The sequence below is a fragment of the Corvus cornix genome, chromosome 5 (assembly GCF_000738735.6).
Source record: "Corvus cornix cornix isolate S_Up_H32 chromosome 5, ASM73873v5, whole genome shotgun sequence".
Lineage (NCBI taxonomy): Eukaryota > Metazoa > Chordata > Aves > Passeriformes > Corvidae > Corvus > Corvus cornix.
Genome location: NC_046335.1, coordinates 33,654,590 through 33,678,774, shown reverse-complemented (window position 1 = coordinate 33,678,774; position 24,185 = coordinate 33,654,590). Strand labels below are relative to the sequence as shown.

Genomic DNA, 24,185 nt, shown 5'->3' with positions numbered 1-24,185 from the left:
CATTTACCACAAATAATTTACCACCAACCACAACCTTGATCTTTTGCCGTGTTGTGTTTTAGGAGAAAACTGTTCCTGATATTTAATCCATAAAAACAAATTTCAACTTATCACGCTTTTTGAGAACCTTGGCCTAGGAAGTTTTTTATTATCTCAACAGAAGGTTTTATGTTTTAATGCTAGGATTGCAAATATAACGAGAGGCAAGATGTGAAGCCTATGATGTGTTCAGCTAAAGAATTGATAATGCCTGAAATTTCCAAGTTGCCAACACGTACATATGCAAATTTTTCTACACATAGTCTCTTGGAATTATGACTAGTGTCTCCAACTTCAAATTCTATCTTGGACAAATGTACCTGAAGCTACTGGTGCTAAGCTTTTGGCTCTAAAGACCACTTTGGGTTTTCTGCAGTTTTGTTGGGGGTTTTGTTGTTGTTGTTTTAAATCAATGAGTGGTTGACCACAGACTAGTCTGCAATTTCCCGAAGTGAAGTATTTCACTATTAGATGGAAAAAGATTTGATAATCATAATAATGCCAAAGAAAAACATAAAAGGAATGACCATTCATCCAAATTGCCCCAACAGATCAATTACAAAAGATTTCTTTTGCAGACTTCTGTGTGGTTATCAATTAATCTATCTACATGTATACACACATGCACAGGCACATAGATATCTATCTCTTCTATGATACACTAAACCAGCTTTGTGTTTATTTAGGAGAGGTTGGTGGAATGTGAAAGTCACAGCTGGTTCAGACACTTATCTCCTGAAGAATATGTACTCTGAAAGGAAACTGCGCCTTGGAATTTGATACTCCTGTCTTTTGAAGAAGCCTAGCTTGAGCAAGTATGGAAATGAGATTTAAAATGGTTTTAGATCAGCCGAAGCAGCTAAATAAAAGGGCTTTACAAATGTAAGCTGAGAGTTTCCTTTAATTTTACTAAATAACTTCCCTATTCTTTTTTTTTTTTCATTCTTCAACAGCCCCAGAAAAATAAAAAAAATCATATTCGGAGAAACTATATCTACTAAGCATTTTCTCTGAAAATATATTAATATTTCATTCTGTGCTGCATGGCTTTGTCCTCTGTAACTTCATCTCCTTGACTTCCTGAAAAGATCCCTCAGGACAAGGATGATGATTAATTTCTATATGGAATTTTTTACAGCATGATCAGGTATAAACAAAGGTGAAATAATAATACAACTGGACAGCACTTGCACTGCAATCTGTAACCCAGTCAAGCTAGTAACTGAACATTTTAAACTTTCCTTACAGACATGGAGGAGACCACTGCATGCATTGGGAAATAATTCAGCAATTTTAGTAATAATTATGAAGATGAGCATGGAGTGCAGCAACCAAATGGAACAGAAAGATCCATTATCCTTTAAGTTGGAACTCAGTCAAAAGGAAGTTGAAACCACTACTTCACCATGAGATACTCAGGAGAGACAGTTATTTCTGAGGAAGTGAAGTTACACAAGAGTTCTGACAGATAACAGGAAGCCAATCGAAAAATGAGACGTTAATTCACAGTAAGACACAAGCAACAGCCTCTGTTTGCTGACTCTTCTGCTTTCCTGCCAGATGTGGCAAGAAGATGCCATTTGCAAGACAGATAACTTCTTTCTGAATGCACAAAAATCACAAAGCAAGGTCACTTTTAATCTAAATCCCATTTCCAAACATAGCAGGGCTTGGGTATGTTGGGAAGGAAGTACCCAGTTCCTCTTGAGCGGACAGAGGAGAACTCCTTCATCTCTTCTCATTTGTGATCCTTCAATTCCTCCTACTGAGTAGGCTTGATCTGGATTATGAAGCACTTATTGGGAAAAAAAGAACAACCCACAATACGAAAAGGCTTGATAAATAAGAAACTTGCCTCCCCAAAATCTTCATTCACAGAACATTTTAAAGGTTACAATATTGTAGCTAGTATTTAATTTTGATTCAGAAAGTAAAAAAAAACCCAAGCAGAAAGCTGTTCTTACGCAAGTCAGAATGTATAAACACTTGCACAGACACCATAAGGACTAAGCTGTGCTTTCTGAGTAAACTGGATGAAGCAGCTTCAAAAATTTCCAGTCTCTTTTAGTACCTTCAATTAGTCATCATCTCAATCCAAAACACATGAAACTGGGTCTCCCAAAGGAAAGACAAATCAAGAGGTTCTCTCCTGTGGTTTATCCTTGCCATCTTTTGATTTAAGGACTTCAGTGTTTCTTTTGAAAAAGTTTCACTTCTGTAAATAGTCTTAGCAAAAGTTTCTATATGAGCCACGGGTTGCCAAGTGAGATCCTGAGTACTTCTTCAGCTAGCAAACCAGGATTCAAGGCTCATTCCTATTGCTTTCAATGGTTCTATGGTAAAAACATTCTTTGTCCTAACTTGAGATAATATGGGAGAACACACAGATTTCTATTAGACACCTCCAAATTCCATCAAATGCCTTCATCCAGAAACCAACTTAATTTTCTGCTTTCAAACAACCAGAACCAGCTCCTAAATGGAGACTTCAAAGAAACAATTTGTGAATCAAAGGCCGATTTGTGAAATGTATCACAGCACATTCATCTATAGGTGTAAAATAGAGTTTGCCTATTCTGAGAGAAGTTTGAGCATTTGGGCTCTGTTCTTTGACTAGAAGGGCTTCACCTAGACCTAAATCTCTTAACGTCAAGCTGGGAAACTACTGTCTTTTGAGCACACACTTCTCAAGTTGCTTCCACATCTTTACCAGTTTACAGCACAGTTACTCCATAGCCCACTAAGAGAACTTGGCCTACACAGGCATTTCCACAAACCACCATTCCTGGCATCAACACATCTTCAATCTAGCCTCTGCCCATTACATAGTAAACTAACTCAATGTTACTTTACTATGTTGGAGACTAATCGTCTTTTTTTTCCCCCTGAATATCACCTTCCAGGCTGCCAGACCAGTCCTGGTGTTTCTAGGCTGCAAGCTGACTGGGGATTCACACATTGGTAAATATTTCAAAAGCCATGGCTACAACAGCTGTTTTCATCATCACTGCTTTTATTGTCAAGATATTTACAGTGACCACCATTTCTGCAAAGAAAAAAAATCTGAAGTCTTCTATAGAGAAACCCAGCATTCTTTGTCCTCCTGCTCCTGCAAGTGCTCAGGTTTTTGAGATTGATGAGAGATGCTGGGCCGGACTCATTACTCACAAAATACCTACTAACATATTTTAACATGGTTCTATGATATGTAACGTGATAGAAAAGAATAAAATCCCACTTTATATAAGTGGCTAATCTCATCAGGATCTGTTTCTGTACTGGATCATCACTTTTCCCACCAATAATCTACATCTGCCTATACAGAAAACTACAGAACCAGACAGCAAAGATAAACCTATTTGCTTGTTGCTGTGGAAGTCGTTGATGGCCTCAGTACAATTCAGAAATCCCACTCAGTTAAAGGCAGGTATTATTTTGGACATATTTTTAATGCCTATAGATCACAAGTGAACAACTTTTATAATGACAGTGACAGCAATCAACCATTTGAATATTCCCCTTAAAACAGGGCAGCAGTCACACCTTACCACACATCTTCCAAACCTGACCTGTGGTTTTCATCTGAGCCCTCTGCATCCAGCACACAGGCAAACATGCAGAGCTTCCTGAGCCATCCAGTGTCTCAGTGAATGATTGTTTGTTTTGTAAATATTAATGGCCGCAGCTCAAAGGAGCTTTTCTATGCTTTTGATCTCCACTACAAACGCGAAGGACTGAGCAGCATGTGGCCAGGAAAAGCTGCATCCAAGTGAGAGGCTATGAAAACTTCTGCCTGTAGACTCAGCAAAAAAGGAAGGTAAGCTCTTCCGCAACAACTATTTAAATGAAGTTCTACTTTATGTATTCAGAAACTGTAATTTGCACCCGTCCATCCTTTCTCAGAAACCCCGAAGTTCCATGAGGACATGTCTCAAAAGAACACATGGTTTGTGCACCTCACCAAGCTCACATGTCACTGCATACAGAAACTAGCAGTATACACATATGCTATCAGTGAGAAGGAATAAGTTACTCCTTAGGCATAATGCCTAGAAAAATGAAAGAGGAGTTTTCCATGAAAATATTCTATAAAAACTTCTAGAAAAACATATAAATATTGTTAGTGAAGTGCAGAATTATAAGTATGCACTTTACTTCATGCCTTAGGATGATTTCAGATATTAATTTCTTCCACAGATTTATTTCTTTGCCAGGTTCTGACAAAACTGTTCAGAAACCCAATGATTACACTGCAAAAAAAGTTTTATAACTACAGAAACTTTAATATAAAAAACTTTTATATTTTATAAAAGTTTCATCTATAAAACATACCAAATAGACTGCATTTAGCTGGTCTTTCATTTTCCAGTCTCATTTTCCCTTACAGTACAATTATGGCTGCACATATATTCAGAAGGGTTTCCTGTGAGCATCTACCCTGGTCTAAACCTCAAGAAGCTGGGTTGAGGTATCTTTCAATACAGATGTTCCATGCGATCTTAAATATATTAATAACTTGCATATCAGCTTCACACGTGAGCTGCTCCAAAGTTGTCACCCATACTGCTAGGAAGCAGTATCTTTCTAAAGCTGAAGTTTTACCACTTCTTCCAGTCACTGCAACTCTTGTACACATTTGCCCACACAAGCAAGAAGACTGAACTGCCAAATAACAATTCCAAGCACAAGTACCACTGTACTCACATTGTCACCAGACTCCTAAAGACTTTTATGGAAAAGATTTCTACAACATGGACTGGTTTTTGCAGTCTTCCGCAGTATCCCTATATCCTCCTTAAATTCTGAGATTCAAAATTGAACACGAATTCCAGAATTTTACCAGTCCTGGGTATAGAAATAAACAGCATTCCTCCTTTCTACTTGGAAATCCTGTTAAAGCATATCAGGATCCCATCAAGAGGCTCTTGGCCAGAGCTGATTAGAAAGACAGCTTCTGCTGAGGAAGTTTCGACTACTTTCCCACCCTGGGATAATCTCTGGATCATGGTTTAAGGCTGTTTCTTATGCTGTATGCACAAACTTGTATTCTTTCCTCTGATTTACATTGCCTTTATTTGGCTATAGTAGAACTACACAGAATGATGGCTTATCTTGAAAAAGGAGCTAATAACGAGCCAAGGAGAGAAACTGAATAACCCATTAAATCATGAACATATCCCATAAAAGTTGGTATCCCACAAGTATGCTGTGAGTCAAAAAGGGGAAAGCCTTCTGTCCCACTGTCCATCCTGGAAATTGCCTGGGAAACCATCACACTGATGGAATGGATCTGGCACTATTCCACAGAATTAAATTCACAACTGAAAATTAATCTTCAAAATAGCTACTGGTTGCTTCTGGTATTTAGAAGGAAAGTATTCCTTCATTCTAGCATCCCAGTGTTCTTGTATGCACTATTACTTCAAATAATTTGGACATTTTAGAAATATGGGCACCCATTTTATTAACTGGTTTTAGTCATATGCATTTACAATGTTGTCTTCAGTACAGATTGAAACTTACATTTTAGGGCAACAGATTGTATCTTGAAATGAAAACACAGTCAAGAGGAATGTAACACACGGACTTACCCTGTTCACCTTTGGTCCATCAGGTACTTATCTGTAAAGCCCATGGGCCAACAGCCAAACTTTAAGAACTATGTTACATTATCTTTTATTTGTTTCATTTTGCAACATTTGTTGCACAAGCATGAAAGTGTAAACAGAGTGATGCTTCCTTATCAGTGACCTGTCTCCTCCAAGATTTATCCAGAGGCCAGAAGTAGGTTCCCCAGCACCATCACTGACTAACTTCACAGATACTGGATTAGCCTATCAGTAAGCCTACTAGGAGTAGAGTCTGGACAGGGAGCGAAGCCCTCTGCTTACATACACATTCCTTCTTCACTAACAAGGAAATAACTCAAGCTAATACAAGTATCAAGATAGCTTGCTATAAACACACCCATGCACGGACATATATATACATATACACATACACACATGTATCATACACAGGGCCTTAAGTCTAGAACCACAGGGAACCTGCTGGTGGAAACTGCTAGTAAGAGACGGTCAGAAAATTGGGTCTATCTGCCAGTTTATGGCTGCAACTTCTCCAAGCATTTTGTGCCCAAGTGATTAAAGTTCAAAAAACTGTGGTCTATCGACTTGGAATTTCTGACTCAGTCTTTGGCCATGAAGCAAAATACAGTTTTTACTGTTGGGTCATTAGTTTGGCCTAAGCCAAGGAACTGACTGGCTGTAGGAGAAAGGCTTCACCTTTAGGTCACTGGTTTGCATCCAGTGCAGGTCAGTAGTAGCTCAATGTCATAACCATCAGACAGTTGTTTACAGTCTGATGCAAAATTAATTTGCCAACTTACCAGTTTCACTGCATACTGCAGGATCTACATCATCAACGACCTTCACAACAACTTTAGACATTCAGCAAAGGACTAAATGAGAGCCTGAGCTTCCAGGCTGAGTGATGGGATGTGGAGTCTCCAGATCAAAGCTGAAATACAGTGATAAGCCAGTAGAACAGCTTGTGTCACCACTGCTTGTGTTCAGCAGTCCAAGGACAAGAGGAAAGAGACTGGTTTGCAGAGAGATCAGTTTAGTGCCTTACAGTAACACTAAAATATATTGAAAAGTACAGTCTGTTTTTAGCAAATATTTTCCTAACTACAGATGTAAGTAGAAGGCACTGTTGTTTCTCTCAATACCCTGAAAGCACCAAAATTCTTTTCATCTAGACTATATTAGGTGCTAGGAAAACGTTAATGTTGACCATGAGGTGGGATTTAAAATGGTCTCTTTAAATACACCTTGGTTACATCTGGTTAGTTACAGTAAGTTCATCACTGATGTTACGCCCAGTTACTTTTTCAAGGAATGTCAACATTTGAGGGCTGTAACTTACTGGCAGTTTAATGTTATCCTGGGATTAATATGAGAGGAGAGAAGTGGGCTATGAGTAACGAGGGGATGTGTACTGTAAGAGATTTGGCAGGCCAGAGCTCTCGTTAGGCCAAAATTAGGGATGTCCTAGATCTCTATGTATGCTATTAATCACTACCCGGGGCTTACCAACAAAAGTAGTTTTTCCAATTCATTGCTCATTTCAAGAGGAAAAGAATTATCCTATCTGCAGAGTTCAGATTTGGGGGAAAAAACCACCAGAATTTCCTCAAGTTCTCTTCAAAACATTCTAAAATCATACAGAAGGCTTCAGAAGAGAAAATGTTTTTCTACTCCTGCCTTCAAGCAGCACTATTCCATCTCAAAATTTATTAAGTATTTACTAACCTGAGCTGGCAGAAAAGATAATCTTCAAACCATCAGCACATTTAACAGCATCAAAGTAAGGAGATTTATAATTAGGGAATTAGCTATTAGGAGAATTAAGATCCCTGTCTTTTGAAAGAGTCCCAGCTAATAGATCCAGTACATATTAGAGATTCATCAAAATGTGCAGCCTTGTGTATAAATTGATAAATAGGTATAATAAACGTAGGGCAACAAAGAGCATACATTAAAAATTACAGTAATAAAGAAAAGTACAGAACAGAGAAAAATGTAGCATCATAAGCGCCACGAATATTTCCAGCTGGAAGGGACTTCAGGTCTCTCATCCTACCTCCTGCCTCCTGTATCTGGGACAGCTATGTCAGACCAGCTTACTCAGGCCTTTACCCATCCAGATTTTGAAAACCACTGGTGACAGACAGTACAGCTGCTCTGGGCAATCTGTAGTGTTCAGAGTGTACACAGAAAGAAACAGGCAGTCAGAAAAATGCAGAAGGAAACACAAAAGAACCTCAAAGTGATATCAAGGACTGTCACAGAAAAAAAAAAAAAAAGGGTAAGGAAAGAAAGTACAGTTATTTTAAAAATAAGAAACCAAGTACAAGAAAACATTCCTTAGTACTTCAATTTATCCAGAAGCCTAATGTGAAGGGTCTGATTCTTTAATCCTTGATATTGTACAAGCCAAAACTGAAACAAACCAGAAAATCTTTATGCCCCTTAAGCCATCTCAACATAGACTCCACAACCTGAGGTACATCAAAACACCAGCTGCTTTCAAACAGGTAGGCTGCAGCAATCCTGCTGAGCTGTGTTTGACACATTTCTGCAAAAACTTTGAGGATAAACAATGAATGACACTATTTAGTATGTTGAACTTTGTAGTTGCATCAGATAAGAAGCTGATCGTGAGCCCTCCAACTAAACACATCTACTACATGGCTGTTCTAATGTTTCCTGTTGCAAGGAATTGGGAAATGGCAGGAAAGCATGGCAGAGCCATTTTTAGGGCTGGTGAATTGAGAGATTTAGATAAACATTTTAAGTTTTGTTTCCTGGCCTATTTGTTCTGTTATCACAATTCTGACTGCAGAACCTTCAAGCACAGGACAGCTTTAATATTGTTGGAAATAGAGAAGAGGAAGAATACTTGCTATCAACTCTGTTGTCACTACATGGTCAAGCTGGAGGAAGACAAAAATGGAAGAACAAAATTAGCACCACTTGATTTATTAGCTAATAGTAACAAGACACTGAGGGCTATTACAGCTCAGACACTGAAAGCACAAGGCCTTGTCTGGAAGAGTTTATACTGACCACAACCAGTCAGGGCATCACAGGATTCTGTGAGACTAAGGTAAAAAATATTTTCTGTTCAGACCCTCCTACCTTTTTTTACTGACATTGCTTGGTATTACTAGGTCTTGATATCTTGATTTAATGTTTGAAAGACCGGTGTGTTGACAAGACTGTGATTGCCTCAATATGGAATTGTGTCCCTGGAGATGGAGAGGAGACAGGAAAGGCAGCAGAAGCAGCTGATGAGACAAACAAAAGGCTTTCTTCTGAGGTTAACTATGAGGGAGGATGCCATGTAATGTTTTGATGATTGCCGTGCTCGCTCCACAACAGACAGCACGCTGAGATAACAGTAAAATCTATGCCTGTCCTCTTCTTAAGTCTGAGATAATAATATCAAAGGTAGCAAGATTATTTTAGCATTCAAAGTAAGTAATCAGGTGATGACCGGAAGCCACATCTGAGCATCTGAACTAAGAAAACCCCACAGAGCTTCAAGTGCCCATGACGCATTCTTTTCCAACTGAGTGTAAATAGGACATGTCACCTCACCCAACACCGTGGACCACAATGTTTTGAAGGTAGCAAAGGAGGAAACCACACTGCAAAGAGGAAGCAACAAATGCAGTTTTAAAAAGCTTGCAGGTTTAACTCAACTCTATCATAACCAGAAACAGCTATTAAATTCTGAAGCAATAACACATCATTAGCAATTAAACTGCTAGAACTAGACAGCAATCTCTCAAACATTTTTAATGGCACCACTGAGTGTAGGAATTGCTCACCACTATACTCAAGGCAACCACTGGCCAGGTATTGTTTATCAGAGTGATTAGAATACAGCACACCACTACCACAGATACCTGTGCAAAATGCAAAACAAACACCATGTAATTTCACATGGAACTAAGAAGCAGGGCCAACTGGGAAACGGTTTTATTTTTGTTTTATTCTTCACTGGTTTAGCAAAAGTAAAACCTTGCAAAACAACATTTTTTTAGTTGGGAGGGTGCAAGAATGGTTAGAGAGAGAAAAAAAAGAAACACCCAGACAATAACTCACATGTTATCTTGTGTAGCATGTCTCTAGTTATGATCAAGAACCTCTACCTTGTCTCCTTTTTGTGTTCAAAATTTTTATTTTACCAGCAAAAACACATTTCCACAGAACAAGCTACTTCTGATAAAACACATTTTCTGTTCATATCACAGTTGTCACAAAAATTTTCAGCACAATCAAAATAAGTACTTCATCGTGTTGAAATCTGTTGAAAATCCACTCGTTTACAGAGACAGAAGGTTGCAATCATTATTTATTTGTTCAAAACGCTTTTGATTCAAAACTGCATTATACCAAAATGGGGGTGACTTTCAACCACCTTAGAAAGAACCACCAAATCCTGGGCTGAAGCTATAATAAACTCAAAATTTCCCTATATTTCATGGGAACATATTACATACCACTCAACTTGCTTTCTGGACACAAACTTTCCTTGTTAGTAGGAACAAGGAAAATAAGGTATCCCTATGGAAAATCCACAACTCACTAAAATAAGTTTTCCAAGTCCTTTACACTGTCAGAATGGCACTAAGGTGATAGAACCTCCTCTCACCCACAGGACCTTCTCATCCAGGCATTCCATTTTAACAGACGGCAGGTTCATCTCAGGATACATCTAGACCGTGTGTGGTAAATACTAGAAAGATTAGCCTGTGTTGACCTCTCTGCCTCTGTGACTCATCTGCTGCTGGAGCCCTCTGGATCCCAACAGCTCATTTCACGCTAGCTCACATGTCACAGTGGTGACTAAGAAGCAGAGGCACCCTCAGGAAAAGTAGAACTGGGCAGTTTTGGATGGTAAGCCAAGACAAGGACTTGGCCAAAAGCCATTAAGGACTCGACATGTTGATCCCATGCTATTCAGAGTTACCTAATATTAACCTGGAGGAGAATAATTTGCTAGTTTGCATGATTCTGGGGCACAGTCAAAAGAATGAACTAAAGGCTCCATGAGGTTTTTGGCATTTAACCTGAACCCACCACAAACTTTTCCTCTTGAGATTCAGATTCTGTCACTGACAGGCACTATATTAGCTTGAAGGCACTGAAGTTTGTCCTAAACTTCATTCCTACCAAACATTAACAAGAAAAGATTGATAGACTCCTGAAGCTCTAAAAACCCCTGTAGGCCCATCTTCTTAGTCACTCGTCCTTCAATGGGTAGCTGTTTTCAGTGGGTAGCATAACTCTCAAACATGACAGGCCTTGTTTCTAGTCTTAAAACAGAACATCAATATTATCAGTTTGAAGTTAAAACAGAGGAGACGGCAAAGAAAAAGAGGTTGGATGGTATTTATGAAAGATCATTCGGCAGCAGATGCTGATGATGACTGGACCCAGGAATTTGGTACTAGAGGCAAATGTTTACTGCCTCTGAGATGTGACTGTAGGCCAAAGGGAGACAAAATGTCGTATTTCATAGGATAGACAACAGTAAATGAAAGACACAGCAGCTCAGGCTTCAGCACAAATGAGCTTGTCAAATCCCATCAGCTAGAATTTGAACTGTTACCCTGCTGAAATGCATACACTGTTGTTTCTTGTGATCAAGTATTACATGAGTTCTGTAACCACATGTCAGGCAACAGGCATTACAGCTTATTATTAACCCCTCCTACTAATCTTTGGAAGTGGTCTGTATTGCCTGACTCACACAAAAACACACGAGAAAACATTTCATATTTTCTTTTAAGAAGCAAGCCCCATTAGCAAATAATTTGGCACAGCAGTATCAGACAACCAAAAGAGTTGGTGTTGATCCCCCTTTAACTACATCATTGTTCTGTTCCAAACTCGCCTGCTCTGGCTCCCTGGTGAGAATGTCCCTACTCTGGCTGTGGCTTGATGACCAGCAATTGGCTTAGGTTCTTCTGCCTTCATGATGGCCTTGAGCACTACCAGATAGCACAGAGCTAGCTAGCAGCAAAAGTTCTGGTTTAATTTCTTACAGAATTTCTCTAGTTGGTGCACATCAAAACCACCCCACATAATGAACAAACGTGCAGCAAGCAAAGATGATTGAGGACTAGTTTCAAAATCTCAGTGAGAAGACCACTGTGGTTACAGGCTAGGAGAAATTTGAGGTACAAAATGAATCTTACCTTACTGGAGGATCTGCTTGAACATGGGAGTTTACGTATCTCTGCTTTCAGTTTACGTGAAAAAATATAGGACCTCCTATACAGCATACATTCCCAAAATGTCCTAGAGCCAAAAGCTTCAAACACTTGAAACGGAACTCTGTATTCAGATTGCTTATAATAAATTTTAATTATACACCATCTTGCATAATTTATAGTTCTTCCTTAGACCCAAATTATAAAATCCAGCTTTCTGTTTCGCTAAGCAAAATCAATAAACAATGAAATTTGCCAAGTCAAAAATCTACGATTTAAAAAAAAGAATGAAAACTGAAAGATAAGCAAACGAAGCAAAAAACTGGATGGAATCAGATATTTTAAGAACTCAAGAATTTATTTATTTTGTGTGCAAGATAGCAGGATTTTTTCCCCATTCCTTCAAAGCTACAGAAGCATAGCTGTTGAAGCCTGAAATTGTAGTTCTATACCATTTTGCTTTTAAATTAAACAAATGATCTCAGTTTTTGAAGCAGTTTTTGACTCCAGGGAAACTATGCCATTAAGAGAGTGCCAGAAATGTACTTAATTGATGAGTGTCCCAAGAACAGCTCAAAAGAGGGCAGTATACCTCATATAGATTTCAAGGAAATTACTGAAAAGCCATAGAGCTTCAACAGAACGTGATATGTGAAACATAGCGTATGAAAGACTCACTATTAAAAGGGTAAATTCAGTTCAGGAGATATTAATCTGATTACCTAAGAGCTACTATGAATTGGATATGCTCCTTTGTGCACCAAATCCAACCTGGACAGATGGAGGAGACTTTATGCTCCATTTTCTGACATGTAATTAGTGTTTAAGGGACAATCAAGTTACAAAGTTTCAAACAATTTTTTCTTTTGTACAGTACATGTACAGTAACCAGCCTATAACAACGGATTTTCTGACCATTTACTTGAGTGGCTTACGTGGTCCACAACTTGACTTTGCTGTTCTCATTTTCAGTGTAATGCTTTCTATGCACCTGCCTGACAGAAAACCAGCCCAGCAACACCCTTAAACAAAGCAATCCATATAGAGCTCTGAAACTAGAGTTGCACAGACTGAATTCTGGGCTAATTTTATGCAATACAGGTTTTTATCCAAATGATAAGAAATTTTACTATTTTTTTGCACCATATCCTCCCCTCCTTGCAAGCTCCTCCCCTTGTTGGATTTACACAACGTCAAACTTCCATGCCTGCAAATTATCAAGTCGCTGGCCTTGGACTATCAGTTAGCTATTAAAACATTACTATTTTCCATTATAGTAATGAATGCTTTCAAAAGAACATACTTGAAATCTATTTTTTTGTTTATAAACTCCATTTAAAATTATGGCAAAACAAGCCTTAAAAATCAGATGTCTAATTAGGACATCTGTAACTTGTAATTTTTTATTTAAAAGGCTGTTTACATGGCTTATCAAAGACTTTAGCCTTTGCAGGCTACACCAGCTACCTTCTGTTCACAAGGCCACCTTCTGTTTATTCCTCCATCGCAGCCTACATCTGTAAGAGCATGCTCATATGCACAGGTATATGAATAACAGAATTAGTTTTACAAAATATAGGGGAAGGCTTAGCCCATCTCCACTAGCACTGCCCTATATAGATTTTAATTATTTTGAACATAACTTTTAATTATTTCAGCAGAGAGAGATCAATCCTTTCGTTAAGGCAGGGAGTATTCAGGGAGAACAGTTTTGGGAAGGGTGGCTTGTGGCAGAAGTCACAGCTGGTACCCATCCAGCAGCCATGGCCGAGTCAGCTGCGCCACAAGGGCGCCGGGGCTCGCTGCCAGCCAACTGACGGGGAAGTAAGACGGAGAGGCGAGTTCATGAAGAAAGACTGCGGCAGCGTGGGAGGACTATGACCTTTTGATCCCCGAGATGTTCCTGAAGTACCAAAGTGACATGTCAGCTCTAATAAGCTGCACTCTCAGACTGGTGGCAGGGGACTACAAATTACTGTGAGATCTGAAGGCATTTGTTGTGATGATCCTGGCCTGGATGGGGCATATCAGCGCTCCCCCAGCAGGACTATCTGACAGTCTACCCCAACAATTCCCAACCCGGGGGTTGTAACCTCCAGCAGGGTCACAGCCGCACAGAGCGGGGTCGCAAGACTGACAGAGATGTGATTGTTTATGTTAGTCTTTAGGGTCACAAGCTTGGCTGGGGTGAGTTCACCAAAAACAGAGGCACAAACACAAACCATTTGGGAACAGCTGGCCTAAGAGATTTCGCACTCAAAAACAACTTCCGGATATTCAGCTAAAACGTGCCCAAACCACTGCCTTGCATATCCCTGTGCCAGCTTGAAACAAGAACTCCCCTGCCAGGTATCAGACTGGCTCAAATTACTCCTAAAGGATCATGGCTGCATACTCAGTAGTAGCATCCATTCTGCTTTCTTTGTGACACATTTTCCATTGTTAACAGTGCAGCTATTCATACTTGAGCCTTTGCCTTTTCTACCTTTCCTGGTGCTAGTTAGGCATCAGCTCATGCAGGAATATTCTGTAGGTTGCCTGAGGGACTGGAGCAACAGCAGGACATTTCCGGAGAGCAAAAATTAGTAAAAACATAGCCTTCCTTTAGTTAAGCTCCACGCATTTCCTCTCCCTACCATTTCTTCACCCCTCTTTCTGTACTGCACTGTGACCATTTGAGTTATCCTCCTCTGAATGCTTCTTTTTTTATTTTTTGGTATAACTGATATTATGAGAAGACTACCAGAGTCCAAACTAGGTTAATTTTTTCCATTTGAAACATGCAAAATCTGCTCATGCTCAAGCTCCCTTTTTAAATTAAATTAAGAAATAAATGCACCAGCTGTATACTGTCTTTTATTGTTGCATTATATTTGGGTTTCCATGTAACGTTTTAGGAGCAGACTGTCACTGGGAGGAAGTTCATTCACATGCCAGAGCACCCAGCTTCAACCTCCAAAAAAGGCTAACAGGTTATAAACTTCCATCATTAAGATAATAAATCATTATTGCAATAATAAAGCAGGAAATAGACACAAATTAAGCAGAAACACCAATGTGCTCTTTTTACGATTAAGGGGAATCATCAATCATAGAGACTGCCTGAGACTAACAAGGAACCACTTTTTCAAACATCCTGCAGTAAACCCAGAGGAAACCCAGCTGGAACTGCACTAGAATATAGACATGAGACTCTAAAATTATCCTCTGTCCCCTCGCCCTCCCTTTTGGCATAACATTCACACCTCAGGTCACTCTTAACTGGTTCAAGTTCTGCAGGTGAGCCACATCTTTCATGTAATGCCTGAAGCCAAATATAATTCCCATAGTGATGTTCTCCAATGTATCAAAATCCTTGTGGTTCCTTCCAGTTCCATCAGAATAAAGATCCAGTGCTGGTACTATAAAACTCCAGAAAAAATGGGACTGAATGCTACTTATTGATGAGTATTTCTTCCTCAGCCTCTGTAGAGATTCAAGGATAACTCTCAGTGAGTTAAGACAGAATTTAATTGTGCACAGGGACAAGTGGTGTTTTTCTCTTTCTTACCCTTGAATTCATTTTTTTACAACGTAATTTAAAAGATAAGTTCCACCAACATGGAGGTGCAACGTGTAGGGCTGGAGAAGGAACTCAAGAGCCAAACCAGGCCTCGTGTTTCTGATTGAAACCACTGATTTGCAGGACCACAGTAAAAAGTTCTATGTTCACCCACACTGAAATATGAGTTAATCTTACTTATAAACATTTTTTATGGCATAAGGAAATGACCAACTGCAAATTGTTACAATACTTTACAGCTATATGCCATCAACTGAAACTCAGTACCTGACCCATGCATGCTCTCAATGTTGGTGCAGCAGGATTCATGGACACCCACTCTACTTTGCACTGGAAGGTGTAGCATGTACACAGTCACACTTTTTCTCAGTGGAGATAAGTTACTTAGCAGCTGAGAGGTGGCAACTTATAACCACTCAACTATGACTGTAATCACTTCTGCTATTGTGCTTCTCATTATATAGATAAATGATTCCCAGCAAATGTACCTGAAGGGCTTTTGGACTACAAATTGTTGATTAATGATTGTAAGTCACATCATATCTTCAGAAAGAAACCACAACAAAGCAGTAAAACTTTGTATACTCTCATCATGGCAATTAGGATATGAGGAATAGAGATTCTCTTAAACTGATATATAGAGGTCTTTGGATGCTCCTGCTGACAGTTTTCAACCTTTCTGTAGTCTAGATCAAATGATTATGCATATGTCATTCAACTCAGAACTTCCACAGACACATACAGTCTCCACAACACTGTTTTACTGAGAGATTGATCTTTTGATTAAAAAGCCGTTAAAATTTGGCTGGATGCTATTATGCCACTACTTCCCACTTGGTGAAATATAGCATCAAAATTAGAGAACATGACAACTGTAATCATGAAATCTAACTGCTCCATACACCACCGCAACCCTGCCTCATGCAGAAACAATCGCAGTATCATTTCCCCTAATGGTTAATATCATTTGTTCCAGGCCCTATAATGATGGTGCACTTCCTTGTGCTGTTCTCTACAACCAGAAGGGCTTTTTTCCTTCCACTGAAGCACAGGAGGGCAGACTCCACTACTGTTAAGAGCACAGAGTTACAAGAAATGTGGATATAGAGCAAACACAAGAATGAAATCCTATTTTGAGGAGGCTTCTTTTTCCCTACAATTTATATTAATGAGTTTTATCAAGGTTGCTCCTTTTTTTTGGTGCCCTCTGTTTACCTCTCCTGAAGTGGATGTACTATGCTGTCTTCCAGCAGTTTAAGGAAGATGAGCTCCTTCTCACCTTTGAGAGTATGTAAGGCTAATAGTAATTTTCGTGAAAGCTGGAGAAGTAACTCAAAGACAGAACAGCCTGAAGGAATAAAAGGCTTTCCACAGCATTGTTAGCTGGTGAAGACGATTACAGGGTCTCTGCTGGAGCAGATTCTTAACATGCAGCTGAGACATGAAGTCCAGCAGCAAAATAAAGAACTAAGAAGAAACTACTCCAGCTGTTGCATTACTGAGCTCACGTGAATGAGAACCAGTGACTTAGGCAACTCTATCTACTCCAACACTGAAGTCGGAGATGCCCAAGGCTCAGACCTGGAAGCAAAATCCTGTGGCTCACTGAGCTCTCCTGTCCCATCACAGAAGGGTTCGTGATGTTGGGTGTGAGTGCCAACCAAACCATCAGATGAGAATAGTAATTCATATCGAAGCAAACACAGAGGGCAAAATCTCACTATGCTTCCCTACATCATCATTACTGTAGCAAAATCATGTAGCAAAAGCTATACTGTAGCACTTCCCTGCTACAGCAGGAATTACTGTAACACGCATATATCAAACTAGGAGTCCCGTGGAAAGGAAATATATATGGACTTATTCTTGGTAGATGTTTCAGAGATGTTTATTTCTCCAGCCGCAGGGCCGGGGCTCTGCTGAGGAACTGCTCAATCACGGGACCCGAGGGTCCCTGCCCACACAGGGGAACACAAAACCGATGGGGAACGAGGCTGAGCAGGGGCAGGGAAATCCCGTGTCTGTCCCAGGGCCCCTCTGCCAGGGCTACATGGCAGGGGGAGGAGACCCCAACACATCCCTATCTCCATAAATCATAAACCAAGAAGAGAACTGCATTAGAGAATCACAGAATCAGTAAGGCTGGAAGGGACCACAGTGGATCATCTAGTCCAACCTCCCTGCTCAAGCAGGGTCACGATAGAGCACATGGCACAGGATTGCATCCAGATGGTTCTTGAGTATCTCCAGTGAGGGAAACTCCACAACCTCTCTGGGCAACCTGTTCCAGTGCATGCTCACTCACACAGTAAAGAAGTTCTTCCTCATGTTCAGGTGGAACTTCCTGTGCTTCAGTTTCTGCCCACTGCCTCTTGTCCTGTTACTTGGCACTGCTCAGAAGAGCCTGGTTCCATCCTCTTGGTACTCTCCCTTCACATATTTATATACAATGATATGGTCCCCTCTTTACCCTTACAGGAATGTGCTTTAATTTTTAGGGTTCACACTGCACACTAGTTTCAGTTTTTTACTGAGGGAAATTTACTCTTCAGTATGCATAGACATGCCTTAATCATTGGAATTCACCTTCCAAACAATCTGGAAATACCATTAGTGTTATTTGTACTCATTGCCTTTTTGCGTATTTAAAATTCACTACGTTTCACAGGGTCCATATAAGGGGTCACAATCAAAAGACCTTTCTTATACCATGTCAGAAGGTTCTTGAGTTTCAACATGCTAGTGACCTCCATACAGATTATACCATAATGGTAAAAAAATAAAGGGGGTTTAGTAATTATTCCCAAATACTTGGGTCTCAGAAAATCAGAGTGAATTCATATTAAAATGATATGGTATTAATTTATGAACTATCCTATTCAAAAATGTATTATAATTAACTAACATACTGCTTCTATGATCCAATACAAACTAGCTCCTCTTTCAATCAAAATTGTGTAAATCAGACTGCAATCAGTTTACAGAGCATTCAGCTAAAATACTAACAGCCTAAAACATGCCAGACTGTTATGATACTTTCCAATGCATTTAAATTCCTATCATTCTGGAGAACTTCACAAGGACATGAAGTGCATTAGCTTTAAAACTACAAGGAGGAAGTGTTTTAGAAACCTGTTTAACAGCTGCTTGATTCATAAGCTCACAGTTCCTGCAAAACAGGTATTTTTATGTTTCACAGAATATTCTTTTTTATTTTAATTAAGTCACCTGTGGGTCCAGCCCTAAGCATTAAGTGTACACATAAATCAATAAATAAACAATCCTAAACCAACCAACAGCCTCTGATCTCTGGGGGCTCCTCAGTTCACTTGATAATTCCTTCAGTGTTTTCACTCCATTTGGCACCAGGACTGAAAAAAGGAGATTTGAAGGGAAAAAAGTAATAAACTACAGAACTGATCTTACTAAGGTGAAGAGAAGGTCAATCCATCATTTTCCCTATAGGAATACAGGAAATATTAAGAAAAAAAAGTTGCAAAAGAAAAAGTCCCAAATTTTAAAAAAAGGTAAACTGAGGCTGGAAGAATAAAACAGTTTAACCACAATATGTCAAGGGATCAAGAGCAAAGGAAGGAAGAGAAGTTGAAGATTCCAGCTTCAAATCTTCTGCTCCTAAACTAAAGTAGGAAAATCCTGTGGGTGGGAGATATTATGGTAGCTTAGTGTTCTCCAGTCTCCAAAACACGAAAGCCTACTCCTGCTCAACAGCTTAAAAGAATTCAAGATCAGAGTAACAAAGATGAAAAGGTCTGACTAAACTCATTGCTGACACTGTGCACTAAAAATATACAATGCTATGACAAACCACTTGATGAACACTAATGGCAGAAGACTGAACACTGGCCTCTCCAGATCTAGTGCAAGTTTAGAGACAATTTTAAACACAAAGTAATTCTGACTTTTTCAAACAAGTATTTGAAAGTACTAGCTGAGACTTAAGAAGCCCAAGACAGCATTCCTCTTTTTTGCTTGACGCTTTGCGCAGGCTGGGAGGGGAATACTGTTCTTGTTAATACCAACACACTCCTAAATTTTTTCCAAGAAAGACGGAGTTTGGCTTTGATGTCTGTGAGAGGAAGTTAGAGCTTGCAAATACATTAATAGCATAGGCACTACTGGACTAGAAGGGATCTCTCAAGCAGGCCATCTTGTCCTATCTCTGCAGTACACAAATGAAACACAAATTTCCCTGTTTGCCTAGTGCTAAAATACACAGGATTAGAATTAGTTTCTAAAGACTTTTTATATTAGGCAAAATTTAGTCATGTGAACTTCACAAAAATAGCAAAAATAGTACAGCCACAGATAACTTGTTTAAAAAAATCCATTAACAGTCATACAAAATATTTCTACTGTTCATGTAGCCTAATGCAGCTTGAACTTTTCTTTTAATTAAAGATATTATTTTAATTGGGTAAGAGCTATTTTTTTATATTTAAATGATAAAGCATTAGTTCTTAGGGTACTCCTGGGCTTGTCTGACCACCCCTGCAACGTAAAATAATTTTAGGCTTCTCCAAGTTGTCTTTGGAAGAATTAAACAGAGGCTATTCCACAAAGCAAGGATGGAAGTGAAACAGCAATGTCCACCATCATCCTCCAGACTATCCCCTCTGATGACAAGGTTTGAGAGACGGCTACGTAAGAATGGTGAGGTTACAAGCAAAAACTGCATTTGTTTCCTGGGGAAGAAATGACAGCCCTACATGTCTAAGAATTTTAGAGCTAGAGAAAAGTATTATTAGCCCTAACTCCTTCATCTGATAATCTGACAAGTATGTAAAGGCCAAATGAATGCAAGGACTCAAACTATAAGTAGAGAAACTTTGGTATTTTATTCGTAACTTTAATTTGTGGCAAACTATGCTTTTTTTTTTTTTTCTCTCTATCTGGAAGCAGGAGTATGTACAGATCTGGGAATTTAGCTGGATATAACCATTTCCTACAAGAAATACCAACAAACAGTCCATGAATTCTTACATTGCTACATAAGTGGTGGGATTTTACAGCCAGCACTGCTTTTATAAATCCATTCATGTTCTCATAAGAATCTAACATATTTTTAGAACACAATTTTTATGCACTACATTACAATCTTACAGAAGACAAGCTCTGAGCCTGAAACAGCTTGACAATGTCCTTTCAGCTTGTTCATCAGATTAACTTTCTGTCACACATCAGATAAACAGCTTCCTTGGTTTCTTGCCTAATCTAACACATAACCCAAGCAATTCCCTTCTCAAGCAAAATCAGAAGCAAAAACAAAGGACACTGTAACATTCCACTTCTTTCTAATAGCACATTCAGTTTGAAATTTTTATTTCTGCCTCTATCTAAGAAAGATTACCCTCTTAGCAAACCATTTATAGGGAAGGGACTCTGATTTCAGATAAGATTAAAACAACATATTAGACATATACAAACCAAGCAGTGAGTTGCTTACAGGACTAATAATGTGTTATGGGTCCTTTCACATCTAGGTCACTGGTTCAAATTCAGCTTTAGTTGGTGATGAGTGACAAGGAACAATGAAGTAAGGACCCAGTCACAAATCTGGCCTCTTATGCCTAACTCTGCAACATACACTCTTCGTGCACTTGGGCTACTCGCCTAAGTACTCTTTCCTGTAAATTCTACAGCTGTAAAAGAGTAGTATTATTACTATCATACTAACTCTAAAAGACTAATTAATTTAGGATTCTGAAAGTACAAAAGATTATCAAAAGTTTATTGCTACTTTCAGGCTGTTCAAGAGCTAACACCAAATACATTAAGGGCAACACCGTGATGTTAAAAGAATGCACTGAAACACACCTGTGTCTTTTGGTAGGAAGATAAACATGGAAATCACATGTTGCATGAGCCTGAAATTCCACATTTACTCACAAATAGACAGCAGGGGTTAAAAGGGATGAAAAATGGAAATCCAGAAGCAGTCATTCTATAAATAAGAAAGACATCGGGAGAAAAGTATGTAGAGTGGAGATGCACTGTGTTCTTCCATTACACAACACAGTAAGTAAATGCCATATCAATGTTAGTCAAGAAAGAAAGGAAGGCAGAGAAGGAAAGGAGTTTATCAGCCCTACATCCTTTGATAAAACTTGAATTACTGAAGGAGCCTGCACTACTGATGTCTGCACTGTTCTTGTCCTGTGGCAAAATAAACGTGTCCCTTTTCAACAAGTGTGATGCTGGCACATCTTACCACTTCAGATCCTTCATTAAAAACAAGGAATGAGAGCAATAAAGGAATAAAACACAGAGCACCAATACATTTTAACTCATTCTTGAGTTAAAAGGTGAAAAGCAATGGTGGTAGTTTAGACACAACATGAATGCTTCATTAATAACCTGTAACTACTAGAAAAATCATTATGCCCTCTCTTGCGTAGTCCTGATTCCAGAATACTCTTGAACTACAGCTGATGCACAGCACTGAGAATCTTTCATATGTGCTGGGAAATTTAGAAACCCTTCAACTATTCCATGTGTTTTTCCAAAGTATCTTCAAATATTTTAACCACAGGACAAAAATGTTTTACTGAAAACATATTTTGTTATTACTCCCACTTCAGAGTCAGCTGTGCCTTTCTTTTCAAAGGAACTCATACATAGCAATTCTAAAGGACAAAGAGAAGCACAAGTACTGTGATCAAGAACATTTGTCTGGGAAAGAAGGAAATCATAAAGGTGAAAAACTATGCCTTTATCTTCCAAATCTAGTTACCAAATTTCAACTCTTTCTGCCAGAGGTAGAGAGCAGTATTCAAGCAATGTACTTCAGAGGTACTTTGGCAATGTGTGGAGCCAATAAAAGCCACAAGGACAATTCCGAAATTATTTAATGGGCCATGCTTTGCCAAGCCCCTATCGACAAAATTATGAAGTAAACACATCAGTCAGTGTTAAGGCATTGCACTGAAGTTACTTGCTACTTCCTGAAATTCTGCTTAAATCTATCTTCAAGCTCTTTCTCTTGTCCACTGAAATGAGTTACAGAAATAATGTCAATTTTAACCACTGCTTAGTTATTTTTGCCACCAAGCTGTACTGATGTTAAATCAGACAAGCTTGAGATGACTCTGTGATCAACCAGAACACAGAGAATCTGACCAGAACCACCAGAAAGTGCAGCAAGGAGACAAAGAGCGTGAATGCCCATGTTATACAAAGTGGAAAGTCTACGTGCAATTATCATGCCTTTGCAAGGAAGATGAGCATTGCTTTGCATCACACGTTTGGATCTATGCATGAACTCAACAGTAAATAACAAACTTTTCTGCATCTGTCTGTCATGAGGGTACTCTGACTATTCTTTGCAAGTGGGAAAAAACAAAATTATTCTATTACTTTGTAAACCTTGATTCAGAAATATCTTTTCTTCTTAACACAGTAAGTCCTCACTATTGCTCAAAAAAAGTGCTTTTCTATAATTCCTTGCAGAAAACAGAAGCATGAAGATGTAAAGTAATATATGGCATTATAAAAATCCCCCTATTACATTCACACAACAGAGAGATGCAGTCTGAGGCACTGTACTTGAAAACCAGACAGTAGCAATTCAAGGAACAGGACTGAGGATTTGGTTTCCTTCCTTCATAACCAGTTGTTTCTCTTTGGAATCACTGATAATCATTAGATAAGATGAAATTTGCAGACTGGTCTGTGTATTTACTCTTGCAGCAGCTTTAGAAGACTAAGAAAATAATGCTTTAAACGCACATGAGTGACAGTACAATGCTGAGAAACTGACATGGCTCATAAATTGATTCCCAGCCTTTAGAAAGCGTTTGATCCTTTCAGCTACTTCACATACTTTCTATTTATACATGGGTTTTCAGAGAAACTGGAAAATAATTTTGTTTCAAGACTGTGTTAGGTTAGACTTGATAATTTGACTCAGCCCCCTGTATTTCAACAGAAGACTGCAAGTTACAGTGTGGATTTGTGTCAGTGTAGAGTTTCAGTTCTGATAGAAGGGATTTCTTACCTTCAGACAGGGACAAATCATCAGCTGGAGACACCAGGTCTGCCTGGATCGAAGGGCCACTGCTCAGTGATGTGGTAATCTGATTCGTCAAGATAACCTGCAAACAGACAAGGAGAGGAGGAAGGGAAATGAATTTTTACAGCTACTAGAAGGCAGAGAGAAGCCCAGGACTGGAATCCTCCAGGCATAGCATCAAGATGACCCTCTATACTGATTTTCAGCAAATTCAACACATTTTGAACTACCTCCAGAAACTGAAGGAGTCAACTGCAAGAAGTGGAGGAAAAGGGATATTGTTAAAAAGATGAAATACTAAACAACAAGTATGTTGATACATACAGGCACCTTAAATGGAACTACTGTTCTGAAGAGCTTCATTCATCTTTCGCTCATCTTCCATGAACAATTTGATGCTTTTTACAAAAACTGCCCATTTTCTTCACAGGCAAATAGGAAATCTATTTTCCTAAAATTTCCACACAATTTACACACTTTCTCCCTTTGGCTGAAACACAGTGCCATGGTGTGGTAGGGATACATCCCCATTGATCTGAAGCACAAAAGTACTAAATGTTACAGGGCTATCTTTACATATTTTTGAGCGTTTTTCAGGATCACAAAATTCTAGTATATAAGACTATAGTACCCACAGTGCTCTCCTCTGACAGCATAAGCAATAGTCATGTTTACAAGAGATGAACAATTTCTTGCACCTTTGAACACATACTGGTTTTTAGTAACAGAAAACGTTAAGCAAACACCTCAGAGAGAAGAGCATAGCT

General features: G+C 39.0%; 1 protein-coding gene across 3 annotated transcripts in view; it reads right to left on the bottom strand.

Moving 5' to 3' along the window:
- The window catches only part of RAD51B (RAD51 paralog B), a 423,923-nt gene that overhangs the window by 193,558 nt on the left and 206,180 nt on the right, over positions 1-24,185 (bottom strand). For all 3 annotated transcript variants that reach the window (XR_002273163.2, XM_020583651.2, XM_010390711.3), the window contains exon 8: positions 23,404-23,500. Coding sequence is in view for 2 of the 3 variants with exons in the window: in XM_020583651.2 (XP_020439240.2) it covers positions 23,404-23,500 (97 nt within the window). In the remaining variant the exon portion in view is untranslated. The remainder of the gene's footprint in view (positions 1-23,403; positions 23,501-24,185) is intronic.